This window comes from Pyrus communis, chromosome 4 (assembly GCF_963583255.1).
Source record: "Pyrus communis chromosome 4, drPyrComm1.1, whole genome shotgun sequence".
Lineage (NCBI taxonomy): Eukaryota > Viridiplantae > Streptophyta > Magnoliopsida > Rosales > Rosaceae > Pyrus > Pyrus communis.
Window position 1 is genome coordinate 15,050,499 of NC_084806.1, and position 15,603 is coordinate 15,066,101.

At 34.8% G+C, this 15,603-nt stretch overlaps 1 protein-coding gene across 1 annotated transcript; it reads left to right on the forward strand.

The window, feature by feature from the left end:
• Nucleotides 1-12,660: 12,660 nt before the first annotated feature.
• Nucleotides 12,661-13,650, forward strand: LOC137732572 (protein LIGHT-DEPENDENT SHORT HYPOCOTYLS 4-like). Its single transcript, XM_068471888.1, has one exon. It carries the CDS (start codon nucleotides 13,036-13,038, stop codon nucleotides 13,648-13,650), a length of 615 nt encoding a protein of 204 aa, XP_068327989.1. The 5' UTR covers nucleotides 12,661-13,035.
• The last annotated feature ends 1,953 nt before the right edge of the window (nucleotides 13,651-15,603 follow it).

The following is a 15,603-nucleotide window of genomic DNA, read 5'->3' on the forward strand; positions in this document are numbered from 1 at the left end:
ATAATTAAGTTCTAGTACTTCTCATCATTCATTCTTGGTACTAAATTCCAGTTATAGGGAGAAACCAAATTCTCATAGTACCACTTATGAGAATGATTATCTCAACTTACAGCGTGGAATTTTACCTTCATCAAAATTCTCACTAAAGGCTTTGCTATAGCGAGAAAACAAATGTCTTGTTGACACTTTTCAACAATGAAATTCAGTCTCACAATATATGATCTATAGTGAGAGATAATATGTTCATTGCTGTAAAACTTACAAATTCCTCGCCAAAAATTTTATAGTGAGAAATTTGATTATTTTTGCGAGGAATTTTGTCCTCGCGCAAGTTATTGAATATCAATAATTAGGTTGTCAAAAGGTTTTGGCGACCACATTCCTAACCTTTTAGCGAGAAATTATCCCCGCTTTAACTCCACCGCGAGAATAAGTTCCACTATCGCTGTATCATTTTGGTGAGGAAAAACTTCCTCGCTATGCACATTCCCCGATGGGCCTACTATGAGGAATGAGTGAGGAAATAATTTCCTCGCTAAAAACCTATAGTGGCTAAATGACAACTGTTAGCGAGGAAAAAATTTCTCGCTAAACAACTATTTTGTTGTAGTGCCTAAAACTGAACACCTTTCGCGTGACGAAGGGTTTGTCGCGCAAGGTTTTGCACAGGGACGTCCTTTGTCGCGCAAACGTTGTAGTGACGAAACTAATCCATTGTAATTTTGAAGTCTATGTTTACGTAAACTTCATAATTACAAATAAATTTTCAGTTATAATATGTATTCTAAAAATATTTACTACCTTAAATAAATTGATATTATATTCCATTCAATTAATACCTTAAATAAATTGATATTATATTTCATTCAATTAATACCGTAAATAAATTAATAGTATATTCCGTTCAATTATTTAAATAACCAAACAGGAATTAAAACCTAATTAAGTCCAAATACATAACTTATAAAAAAAAACCCTTAAATTTAAATATTGTCATGCAAAACATAAATTTAAAACTATTATTTCGATGGTCTTGGTCCATTCCGTAAGACTTCATAACACCATCGATTGTAACCTCCCTCCAACGCATCCTCCATCAACTTCATCAGATGTTCGTTCGTATCATCATCAAGAGTATACTTACATTCTTATACATATATGCAAATAATTAATTCTAACATATAACAAAACATTTCACAAAATTAATTATTGATCCATGAACAACATACTTACTAATAATTCATCCATCATCGCCTTCTTCACATTCTCGGGCACATTTTTCCAAGAACGGTACTCAGCAGTAGGACAATTATTCCCCATGGCTATAGCAATCGCATGTGCGAACTGAAAAAGCTGCCGTGGATCATTCAGGTTAGTGGCGTGCAAGCTCTTATCCTTGTTTTTATCCTCCATCCCAGCATGAATAGAATTGTGAAGAATAAGGAGAGCAGAAGCAAATATTTATAGGAAAGTTAGGGCCTTTGTGCGACGAAGGCTTTGTCGTGCAAAGACTTCGTCGCACAAAGGCCCGTACTAAATCCAGTCTAGATTTCTCTGATTCACACGCACTGAATTGTCTAATTCAAAACTGACAACTTCGTCGCGCAAGTGTTCATCTGATTCCCATGCATTGAACACTCTGCCCCAAAAACTGAAGGATCTTTGAGTGACGAAGTCTTTGTCATGCAAAGTTTTCCTGGGAAAATATTCATCGCACCAAAAAAAAAAAAAAAAAATCCCCCATGGTTTTCTTACTAAGTTTGAGCGACGAACACCTTTTTTTCGTCGTGCAAACTCTCTTGCATGACCAAGGTCTTTGTCGTGCAAATTTCACCAACCTTGTGCGACGGAGCTCTCTTATGGTTGCACAAAACACCCTCGCGCAATGGATTTTTCTTTGTCGCACCAATAGTTTTTCCTACTAGTGAGACAAGCAACTTGGGCTGGTTATGGATTAACTTACTTGTAAAATAAGAAAAATCCAAATTACACCATTCAAGAACACTGTCCGTAGTTCTTTCAAGAACGAAAAAAACCTCAGAATCCTATTAAAGCCAAAACGATCTCCACTAGGGTTGGGATCGATTTCAACCGGTTTGGTGTTTTGCTGAAATTGAAAACCGAAACAAAAGTATTGTTCGGTTAGTTTGATTTTTTCTCGAGTTTTGTTCGCTTTGGTTTGGTTTCAGCTGGGTGTTTTTCTTTTTTTTTTTTTTTTTTTCAGTTTGGTTTGGAGTTCGGTTATGTTTTTATTTTTCATATGATGCCTAACGTCACACAACATTGCAGCTTAGTAAACAAGAGGAACTTAAAAGGCTTTACTACGCAATGAACTTAAGATGGCTTATAATAAGGATAGTGCTATTCACATTCATTTTTACCTACATATACTCTTGTTAATTTTTTACCATTGATTTTCTTTAATTCATTGAATCCGATGGCAAAAAATTAAGAGAAATATGTGAGAAGTAAAGATGCGGGTGTGGATAGCACTACCCTACAATAATTCACATTGTTTCACCATGCTTAAAATCATGTAAGAAGGAATGCCTCATTACATGTAAATATGAATATGGCTCTTTACATGTAAAGAGCCAAGCATCAACCTTTAGGCTAGGGTACACAATGTGCCAGCTGAATAATTAGATATTAAACTTCTTAATAAAGTGAGTCGAACCTTAAACGGTTAAAACCTCCAACTTGTAGAAAGAATATCCCTAAACTATAGTGATACTGACGTATAAACATATTTGCTAACCGCATTGCTAGTAGAGAATATCCCTAAACTATTGTGATACTGACATATAAACATATTTGCTAACCTCCAACTTGTAGGAAGAATACTCCTAAACTATAGTCTAGGGATATTCTTCCTAAAGTGAATTTTGTCGCTAAGCAGTAAGGATATTAATTTAAAATTGTGTTCAATGTTTCTTATAATGAGATAGGATTCTCTCCGAATCCTCTTTGTGAGGATTCTAGAGATAAAAAATGCCAATAATTGACATTGCTTCCTCAAACCAAACCTAATCTAATTCTAAGTTTTCATTCCCAAATCCCACAACAAACCTGACTGCACAGACAATAGTTTAGTTAAGTGCATGAAGGTCAGATAAAAATTTGAAAGAACAGTTCACGGTGTGCATTGTCCATCATAGTTAAACCAAATAGAAGCATCAAACCCCCAACCCAGACCTAGTTTACATTACAAACATGAAAAACAAAAACACACAATAACCTAATCACATGTCAAAACAAACTAATTAAGTAGATGGAAGATCCACCCAAATATCAAGAGAGCAGAGTCAGCAACTCAGCAGACCACCCAAACCTTACCTCCATTTTTAATCCTCCACAACACAACTAATGAAATTGAGCACTCGCTTAATTCGAATTTGCAAGATACCTGCCAAGGATAAAGTTATGAAATTCCTTTCTTTCTGTGGAAGCCAAGTGCATGCCCAATCCCAAAGGAAATCACAATCCACACGAAATTAAGCCAACTGCATACCTTTGCCATACATACATACATACATACATAAATACATACACACATACATATATATATATATATATATACATATATCTAACTTGAAAAATAGACAGTTCAGATCGTTGAAATTCGATGTGGTGTAGACCCCACAACTAATTTTCATTTAATATATATATATATATAAATATATATAGACACAAGCTAGGCCTTGAGTGTAGTGGTTCAATTGGAATTTTATTTTTCATTTTTATTTTCCTTCCAAGAACCATTCGATGAACTAGCAAGGAAAACGATACAGAGCAAGACAACCTAAAGAATGTTAAGGTTCTATCATGAAACCAATTATTAATACGGAGAGTAGCCTAACTACTTATTAGCATAAGTTTTTTTTTTTTTTTTTTTTTTTTTTTCCTATATGAGATTCATACTCTTACCATGTCCCCTCATGTGTGGCTAATTTTCAAGCTATAATACGTGAACTGCACAAATTAGGTAATGTGGAACACGTGTCATTGTTAGATTTCACACATGAGACAACCTGCGTTGATACAATAATGAAAGTTGAGGTTTTACCATTAAACAAAAGGAAAACTAATGAAAAGGGCTTGAAAACTTTGAGTTTTAATGATAATAACAAAATAAAGGGTAAAGTGAATAGTACCAGGATTGACATTTTAGTGTAAAAATATGGTTTTTCGTTAAAGTAAACAGTATCATGGGCTTTTCGTTAAAACTCCCTTAAATAAATTGTTAATATATGGAGCAGCTCAACTATTTATAAGCACATACAAAGTCCATTTTTTTCTTGATGTGACCCAACACAAAATTGTCATTACTAAGAAAAAAGTCCAAAATAGCATTACCCTTTTATTCAAGTAATAATTATGCTGAATTTATCTCAAACTATGGGAAGAAAGACAATAAAAAAGCACACTGCTCTAATCTCTAGCTAACGACCTATGTCCAGGCTTACAATTCTCAAAAACACTCTTAGCATACAAGAATTTTCAGTAGTGTCTTGTGTGAGCCTGATATCGGGTCCATATAAGTATTTTTCATTACAATGCAAGTTGGTATTTTGTTACGTGCATACGTTTAAATTTGCATAAAAAAAAAAGTTAATATGAGGACTCACATTTAGAAAGTAATTGGAATTTCTCACTCAGTTTTGAGTGCCTTTGAAATAGAACCCAGATCCTTTCCGGATCATTTGAAACTAAACCTAAGGATCAAATGATCTGGACCGTTGTAATTTGATTCAACAGCTACAATTATTATAATTTTAGAGGGACCTCCTGTTTGTAGCTGTTGGATCAAATTTCAATGCCCCAGATCATTTGATCTTTAGGCTCAGTTTCAAATGATCCAGAGAGGATCTGGGTTCTTTGAAATAAAGTACTTATGGTTAACTACTATAAAATTACACCTACCACCAAATTTACTTTGTTTGCAATTTAAACATGGTTTAGTTTAATGGAATGGTAAACCTTTTTTCTTCACATGAATATTTGAAGGCTTTTTAGTTGAGGTTCACATAAATCTTCACTTTGATTCTTCACAATGAAAATCGATCGAAATGTCCTGAATTTGTCTAACATAAATCATTTAGGTTCTTTCATGAAAAATTTGTCAACATCCTCGTTAAGTAGATGAGTTTGTTAGACAAAAAAAAACCCTTAAAAAGAGAATCACATTGTCAGTCACATTCCAATTTTACAAGAATATTGATATATATTTCATAGAAGAATCAAAATGATTTATTAGAAACAAATTCAAGAACCAATTCTGTTGATTTTGATCATAAAAAACTATATTAAAAAGTTATATCAATGTTAAAGAATCATTTGACTCAAAGGCATTTGAAAAGATTGTACATGATATCTCTCTGCTGTGGCTACTTTGACCTTTCTTTTTTATTAAAAAAGAAAAGGAAACAGGGAAAATGAGGATAAACTAACATATATATGATGCTCTCTGCCCGCTGCCCCTGCCCGGATCTTGAGATTGTGATCTCTCTTTGCAGTAAAATTGAAGTTTTAAACCACTTTCATTAAAGAAGAAACATATTCAATCATGTTTGTACTAACTCGAATATAATCACGATTACATGTTTAATTAGTTGTCGTGTAATCAAAGTAATTCTATACTCTCACCTGTTACTATTACAATGTGAATGATAGAGGGAATGAGAAAGAAGAGACAATACTAATGTTGTCGATGCCTCCAATCTTTTAGTTCGCTTCACTTTTATGATATTAAGCATTTTATGTATGTTTGGGATGAGGAATTTTTAAATTCCAAGAAACTTAGACAAAGTAATGAAGAGACGAATAACAAAAAGTTAGATAGAAAGAATTAGAAATGCATCTACATGAGCATCACAAAAGCATGTGATAGAAATTTATGAATGAGTACTTGAAATGTGTCATTTACAAAGCCTTTTATAATGTTCATGTTTCTTATTCCTCTTATTTAGTTTTTTTAGATCTATTTATTCCTCATTATGCCTTAATTCCTTGAAATTTCGAAGTTCCTCACCCAAACTTACATTAAACAAATGAGAAAAAGTAGAGCTCCTAGTTGTGGTTGAGTCTAACCAAGAATTTATGCTATTAATCCCTGTAGTGTGTGTATATAATACAAAAGAAAAGTAATTGAGGATTTAGATAGTACTTCACATTACGAAGGGAAATACTATTGATGCTTCAAAAAAGTTACTGTACAGTTATATGTAGACAAGGGAGAAATGACATTTTGAAGAGTGCGTGACATTATATTGGTTACAATGGTACATTACTTTCATAGTATAAAATAAAATAAAACTAAGAATAATCACTAACATTAGTTGCATAACTAGAAATAAGTAAAGACGGGACGGAGGCTTTTATTCACCTTATTATGTGTAACTGGTGTCGGTGGTATTGTCAATACTTAGTGAAGTGAACTTGAGCGTCAACATATCTCCAAAAATAATAGTTCCAAGGATTTGGAACTAAGGAAACCTTGTGGACTCCGAGTTAACTGAAGGAGAGATGGTAGTGGGAAGTTATTTGTAGGTTGTCCCCAATTTGGGAAGTCAATGTTGTCAAAATTCACAAGATTTATTCAATAGTATGAGTGCATCGTTGAATAAAGTTGCCGACTGTAATATGTGGTCGCAGCTTGCAAGCAGTGTGATGGGAGGGTGCTGTATTTTCAAATTTATATAGGTAGGTTAAGTCGCTCTATATGCCCACAAAGGTAAATAAAATGTTAATGCGCCATATAGATTTTAAATTCATAGATATAGGTTTTTAGTCAAAGTGGCACTGAAAGTCGAGTTTCAATATAAAATTTGAGTGCATTCCACGTTAATAAGAAAAAATTTATCCAATCAAGAAAATAAGATTGAGTTTGGACTTAAACCATCTTTAATTATTACACGTGTACAAATTGTTAAATTCAAATTTGAGTTTTCACTCTTATGTTTCTTTTCCATAATAAAGATTCAAATTCTAAAACTCAAAATGATTTTAAGATTTGAGTCTGTGTTTGAGAAAAAAAAAAAAAAAAAAAAACTTTAAAACTAAAGTTCATCCTCCTTTTTAGACTCAAATGCATGACAATGTAGGTTTAAGAATATAACCTTGGATTAGAAATGACACAACAATTAAAAATAAAAAATAAAAAATTAGAGCAATGGTCCTTATATTTGAATAAGGATCCTCTCTGGATCCTCTTTGTGAGAATTCTTGAGATCTGTGTATCGTGTCTGTTTATCATACATCGTGCAGTCGGAAATCATTTTAAATTTTACAGAAAATATGAGTATACCCCTTGGAATTCAATTTTCTTTAACTAAAACCCATAATTGTAAAATTTTCTAATAAAAACCCAATGACTAGGCTCCAACTAAGCAATATCCATAATTAAGTATGACTTGGCAAAATTGGTATTTTTGGATGTCTAAATTACCCCTAATATCAAGTACTTTGGGTCTATTACTTCTTATCTACATTTATTTTATATTATTTCATTCAATTAAACATTTTGAAATGTTTATGCAGATTTGGAAAAGAAAAATTTTAGTGTCATGATTTCAATGCATATTAATAACAAAAATTATATGATATTAGAGTTTTGATTCCTTATATAGTTGTTTTCACATTTATGTAAAAATGAGCATTATTTTTCCTTTTCAAATAATTGTAACAGGTAAATTAGTATTTTTCACAAATGTTGTCACATCCCGGCCCGGGGCGGATCACTTCCCGGGCCCGCTCCACCACCGTAGCACGATATTGTCCGCTTTGGGCTTACCATTCCCTCACGGTTTTGTTTTTGGGAACTCACGAGCAACTTCCCAGTGGGTCACCCATCATGGGATTGCTCTAGCCCCCTTCTCGCTTAACTTCGGAGTTCCTACGGAACCCGAAGCCAGTGAGCTCCCAAAAGGCCTCGTTGAAAGTGAAGGTTGGCAATGGATATATAAGGCCCAAAGACCACGCCCTCACGGGCGATGTGGGATACTACAATCCACCCCCCTTAGGGAGCCCGACGTCCTCGTCGGCACACCACGACCGTGAGTCTGGCTCTGATACCAAATTGTCACATCCCAAACCTCAGCTCCAACTATATTGTCCGCTTTGGCATTCCCTGCCCGAAGACAGAGCTACCGCACGGTTTTGTTTCTGTGGACCGGTACTCAGCCGTAGCCAGCGCCTGCTCTCCCCTCAGGGAGTCCACAAAAGGCCTAGTTGAAAGTGAAGGTTGGCAATGGATATATAAGGCCCAAAGACCACGCCCTCACGGGCGATGTGGGATACTACAAATGTACAAATGTTATTTTATTCAAAATTACCAATATTTTACATATATAAAATAACAATATAAGCTCCAAGTAAAATAACAATATAAGTTCCAGGTAAAATAATACATGCAAAATAATTTACCTACAAAATAAATAAATAAATATTGTTTGATTGAAAAGTTAATTAAGTTATTTGCATACACACACACACACACATATATAATAATAATAATAATAATAATATCAAAACGTGCCTAACATATGTAATAATACATGCAAAATAATTTACCTATAAAATAAATGAATGTTGATTGATTGCAAGCAACACATAATAATAACAAATGTGCCTAGTATATGTAATAATACCTGCAAAATAATTTACCTACAAAATAAAAGGATGTTTTTAGCCAATTGATTCAAAGTTAATTTATTACCTATATTCTACTTTAAAATATAGGTAATTTATTTCACACAGATATAATAATAACAAAATGTGCCTAATGTATACATGCAAAATAATTTACCTACAATGATTGTCAAACAAATATAAGAAATGGAGCAGATGATGATAAAACAAGTAAAAAGTAGATACTTTGTAATAATAAAGCACTTATTTGCTATAATTAAGGTGAATAATTAAATTCATCAACATAATTAGGGTGTTGTGGCACAATTGTAAATATTTTGAAAATAATAGGTATTTATTTGTTTACATGGAAGCTTATTTCAAATTTGAGTTTTATTTGGATGTTTAAAATGAGATGGGTTTTGGTCAAGGAAATAAGTGTTGCATAGACGTATATCTAAAGAATCCTAAATTTTATTATTTAAAATTGTACACAAACAATATATGACGAAAACTGACCGCACGATATACGATAAACGGACACGATTCACAAATCTTCAGGATCCTCACAAAAAGGATCCGGATTTCTTGGATTTTAGCCCTTTAAACTAAAAATCAATGAGTAGTGATTTCTAAAATGCAGAGTAGTAGTCTTTTTTACTGATCGAAATTCCATCTAAAATAAAGCATTAAAAGGAGCAAAAAGAAAGCCGAAAGTTCTAATGAAATTATTCCAAAGAACCATTGCTCCAAAAAATATTATAATATATTCAAAAACCAATCATTTTAATTCAGATACCAAATACTCCAATTAGACTCAAATTTAGAAACGTCTAATTATTGTAACGAAAACTATTACCTTCATCCTCAATCCAATCACTGTAAGTGGTAGCTCTTTTTCATTTGATAATGACTTGTACGTTCTCTGTTCATTTGGTTCCTACATTAATTGCTATTTTCTCATTCAAACTAAGGGATCTTGATGTGAAAGATGACCTGACAAATCATCACAAACTAATAGGAAAGTTAACCGCATAAACATGGCTATGATCTTAAAGAATTCCAACGTTCATTCTTTGATCTTGAGAGTGCACACTTGACGATCCTCAGAAAGCCGGTCCATATATGATAGAATTATAAGTAACTGATGAATGCTGAATATTAGAGCAGTATTACATTTGCTATCTATTTGTGTTACGTCTTTAACAGAAGTACGACCTATCATCGCATGTGAATTTCATCTCTATTAGATATGATAGTATTACATTTGCTATCTATTTGTGTTATGTATTTAATAGAAGTACGACATATCAACACATGTGAGTTTCATCTCTGTTAGAGAAATAATATAAATAATAGTACAAATAGATAGTAAAAATAACATGTGGGTCCCATTCCTAATTAAGTTTGCAGGCATGCCTGCAACGTTTGTATATAACTTTAGGAGTTTGGTGTTAATGTTATCAATTTGATATTACAAGTCAGAATTAATTTATCATTGGCTTTGGCTCTATATAAGTTGATAGATTAGGTTTCGAATTTAACAACTAACCAACACACGTTAAATAGTAGGGAGATTGTCTCTCATGCATAAATTCCAAGTCGATTATATAACTCCATGAATAACGGACACACCCATACCCAAACTACACATAGATATTGATTAAATCTTGAAATAATCCAAATCACTTCGTAATCCCCTCAACCAACTCATTAACTGGAGTATATAAATCTCCTATTGAAATTGTACTACGAATTGTTCAATTAATTTCCCAACTAAAAATTGGCTCTATTTAGAGGAAAATGATCTCCACTTTGCATATCCTAATCGTTCATAGTACATCGTGCAACTAATTTTCGTCAAATATTATTTATGTTTAATTTTAAAGAAAAAAAGTCAAATAATTTTTGATCGCACGATACACGATGAATAGTTAAGATGTGGAGATCCTTATGATCCCCACAAAGTAGATCCGAATGGGATCCAATTCCCTATTTAGACCTTCATGTAGTAATTAGCAAATTAATTATATACTTATAGACTAAACATATCATACATTACTTGAGATTTCTAAAAAAGCACTTTTGGAGAATTTTAATTTTAGGGTTAAACTCTGCTTACTACTATGAAGTTTTGTGATTGTCAACATTTAGTACATTAAGTTTTTTTTCATCTCAGAGTCATCCCTAAAGTATAAATTTTGGGACAATCTCATACATCTGTTAGTCAAACTGTTAACTGTGACGTAACCCTCATCTGCATAAACAAAAATTACACCGTTTTTGCATTTAAACAAAACCAATTTGAATTTGCGAATTGTCTTATCTATCAAGCAAACAACAAAATCCAAAGAAAAGGGCAAATAGGAGGGCCACCTATCACCGACACTGCAAAAAGGCAGTGGCAAAGTCGTAATTTAGATAAAAATACAAGCTACCGGATGTGGACGGTCTCGGAGGCGGTTTAGGAACCCCCGGGATGCGAGATCTGATGGTAGCCAGAGCCGACTCAGCTAACTCCTCCGAGTTACACCTCGACAGCCTCGGCCTCTCCGATTCCGGCTCTTCCCTCTTCGACTCGGAGCCGTCGAGCTTTTGATTCTCCGGATTTGTCGGAATGTCGACGCATTTCACTCCCCTCTTCAGATTTCTGATCAGATTCGACCGTCCGGTGACCTCCATCGGTCCCTGAAATCTCTGCGATGACGAAAGCTCGTCGTTTTCAAAACTAATCACACGATCCGACGCCGTTTTCTTCAGCTCCGAAATTTCAACCTCCAATAGCTAGTTGGTGTGAACCGAAGTGAGGTGCCTGCGAGCAAGAAGACGACTCGGGAGGCATCGACTGAGAAAGGTCCTCCTTTCCAGTCGGCGGTTGAGGGATTTGGAGACGGTGAGGAAAGCTGCCGTTGTCGGCGTCGCTACGGATAATGTGGACTCCATTGGAAAATCGCCGCCGAGAGGAGAGGAGATGAGGGTTTGGCGCGTTGGTGCAGAGGAGAGAATTGAGGGATAAGGGAGGAAGGAGGACGGAAGGGAAGGTGGTGCAGCCTGTAGAAGAGAGAAGGGAGGGAAGGGGTGCGAGTTGCAGAAGAGAAAAGGGATTTGGGGAAGACGAAGAGGTGGGTGATGGGAGGGTGGGCACGGGTGGGATCTGTGGAAGACGAAGGGTTTTTTTTTTTTTTTTTTTTTTTTTTTTTTTTTTTCCCCTAAAATTTTTGTTTTTATTTATTTATTTATTTTATAAATAATTTATTTTTAATTTTCACGTGGATGACACGTGGTGCTCAGTTATCATTCACATGAGTAACGGGAGACTTAACAGTTTGACTAACGGATCTATGAGACTGTTCCAAAATTTACACTTTAGTTATGATACTGGGACGAAAAAAATTTGATGTACTAAATGTTGAAAACCACGAAACATAAAAGTAGTAAACAGTCGTTTACCCTTAATTTTAATGTACACCGTTGTTAGATTGTAAATTTGAACTATTAATCAAGTTAATCATTTTTGGTGCGGGATAGCCATTGAAGGTCTTGGTCTTGGACACCAGTGCAATGCTTAACTGTGAAAAACCATTTACATGATATTAGGTTTGGGTTGGACTAAAATCACACAATGTCCAACAATAATTTTGTTTAGAACTACATTCATTAGAATTAAATTTAAAAACTCCCGCTTGATTATAAACCAGAGAAATAGAATAACAAACGACGTTGATCCTAGCAAAACAAAATATGAATGAAAAATGAATAGAGGGCAAAATGGTAATTAAAAAAAAAAGTGATATCAATCAATATATAAAAGGGTAAAGAAACAAAATCATGTTATTCCCTCATATTTTTTAACCCCATCACGTTTATCATGTCTCCATCCCATCTCTCTCTCTCTCTCTCTCTCTCTCTCACTGTCAACCTCTTTTCATGTCTACAGAAACCCTACAAGTTGAGGAGAGACTCCAGTCCCACTTATTACCCATTTAACCACTCAATCTCTCTCTCTCTCTCTCTGAGTTTGTAGGCCTGGAAGGAACTGAACTGCTCCCCCTTTCTCCGGAAAAAATTTTCTAGCAATCTCTCAAAATGTTCCCATAAAACAAAGTAATGAACCAAAGCCACCCCACATCATAATCTCTTTCAAAGGGTTTCTAGTATTGATCAAACAACTATTCAAAAAAAAACCTCGGAAGAGTGGTATATATAGCAGAAAGAAAAAAGCAACAGGTTATATATAATACATAGCTATAGCTAGCTAGCTAACCCTGCTCCTCTTTTCTCACCTGATCTATCTACATAAAATCCTCATCCTCATTCCTCAACCATATGATTGAAATCCCAGCTCAATTGAGCATCTAGCTAGCTAAGTGATCTACATGTTCTCTGATTTCTTCTAGTTACCCATCCATGGATTCACTTCAAGAATTTGACCCTTCCAACCCATCAAATACTTCAAGCATTAACATCAACATCAACACCACCATCGCTACCAACTCATCCTCATCCTCATCGTCACCATACTCCACCCTCAGCCGCTATGAGAACCAAAAGCGGCGAGACTGGAACACCTTTGGGCAGTACCTCCGCAACCACAGGCCGCCACTGTCCCTCTCGCTGTGCAGTGGGGCCCACGTGCTTGAGTTCCTCAGGTACCTGGACCAGTTTGGGAAGACCAAGGTGCACATCCAGCTGTGTCCCTTCTTCGGGAACCCTAACCCTCCTGCACCGTGCCCCTGCCCTTTGCGGCAAGCTTGGGGAAGCCTCGACGCCCTCATCGGCCGCCTCAGAGCCGCCTTTGAAGAGCACGGCGGGAAGCCTGAGGCAAACCCTTTTGGGGCTCGGGCTGTGAGGCTTTATCTGCGTGAGGTTCGAGATTCTCAGGCCAAAGCCAGAGGAATTAGCTACGAAAAGAAGAAGCGGAAGCGCCCACCAGAGAGTAGCACCAGTATTACTAGTAGTACTACTAGTACTGTTCTTCCAGTTCAAGCAATACTGCCCCCTGCTCCTCCCAGTGCAAACTAATAAGTCAGTAAAAAGCTGTTTGGTTTTTTGGTTTACTATCAAAATCTTCATTGATTAATTAATGAATTAATTCTCTCTATCATACATCCAAATAATTGTCTTTGCCCTAGCTATATTAATGAGCATTATTAATTGTTTTGGGTAATAATAAACTTGATAAAGGACACATTAATTCAAATTAAGAGTAATAGCTGTGATTTGCTACACGCTTATCAAAAGTGGTATGCTCGCTTAACTTAATTCTTCATATAACCAATTACTATATTAATGAGTATTATTAGGGAAGCACATTATTCGCACTGCATAGAAAGATTAATTGTTATTGTGTTTCTTACCAGGCGGAACAACTTATCTACAAGTATCAACAACTGGGTGTATGCTCTTTCGCTCTGCCTCTCTTGTCATGTGATATCACAGATGAGTTTATGTTGTCATCTTTTGCATTTTTAAGTCTATATATCTACACTTACGGTTTTTTGTTCTTCAGAAACATGCTTAATTAGAGTTTCAGATATTGAAAAATTGAATTGATAAGCAAACAGGAGTTGCACTGTTGTAGTATAAGCAAATTTGCAGTTATGCTGCGAGTAATGAATATTATATATATGTACTAGTTCTAGTTGCACGTAGGTGAGGGTTTTCTGTGACTTAGCCAAAATATGTGATAGATATGTACTATAAAAGGTCAATTGGTTAGAAGTAATAGATTTGCAGATCATGTTCTATGTCTCCTTTTGAAAATTTTCATATTTTTAATGCGTGTTGGCAATCATAGTATGGTGGGTATGACTTTTCGGGAGGTCGATCCTGTGTCGGATTTGTCTAGCACAATGTATATTCAGTCTCTACTTTACATATAGAGGTCAATATTTCTTCTTTAATTTGTTTCCTCCATTAGATTGGATTGTTAGCTTTTCGATCATCACTGTGGAAGTTGAAGCAGTAGAGTGGAGAGAGAACAAACCCTTTCAATTACAAATGCAAATATGCAATCGGTGCATGATGAAGTGTCTGGAAGTATAGTTTATGAATGTATTATACTCATTCACAATATATATGCATGTGGGACGATGGGTCTTTGCCAATATGAGCTGTGCTTCATTTATTATGCAAATATCCACAACCCATTAGTCGAATGCGTCATATCACTCCTTGATGTTCGTTACCAAAAGAGGAGAAATACATTAAAGAAGTGAAGTATTATAATTCTTTCATAATCAATCTCAAGCTAGCTAGCTCATTTAAAATATTAAATATCCCATGCATTCAAGTCAATCGAAGGTGTTAATTAGGGCTTGTAACTTTAGATTGAGAAAATTTACCTTGAGGTTTGATTCTCTCCTCTCTCAATATTGTCTGTATAAATAAAACTAAACTAAAGAGAAAAAAGAAAGAAAAAAAGTTGCATGAGAGAAGTACAATAAATAAACTAATACTAAGTATTATATTATCAAACCTTATGTCAATTTAAATTTAAACATCTAAGAATATAATAATGACTTGAATTGCATGAGAGTATAATAATACCAAAGTATTTCAAGCCCTATGTTAAGCATTATATATGAGATGGATTTCATTCAAGCATATCTAGGTGATAGTGGAGCTTGGTGATAATCATGTGGAGGATGAGATGGACTTATTCAAGCATCTGATAAACACTATGTATCAAACCTTATTTAAGTTCACTAGCTTGCACATAGTAACAGAAGCATTTATAAACTTGCACTTGTGTATACTGGTTTGATTTAATCTAAGTTCTGCAATATTGAAGTGTTCTCTGCCGCGCCAGACTTTTAATCTGAGTTGTGCATTATGATATGTTTTTTTTTATATCTGGGAGATTATTTAGAGTATAGTAAATTGAAGGAAACATAATGGATACAAAATAATGGCAGAATTTTTATATAAGGATGTCAAGTGGTACCAAATTTAGGGTTTAGCATATAATTGAAG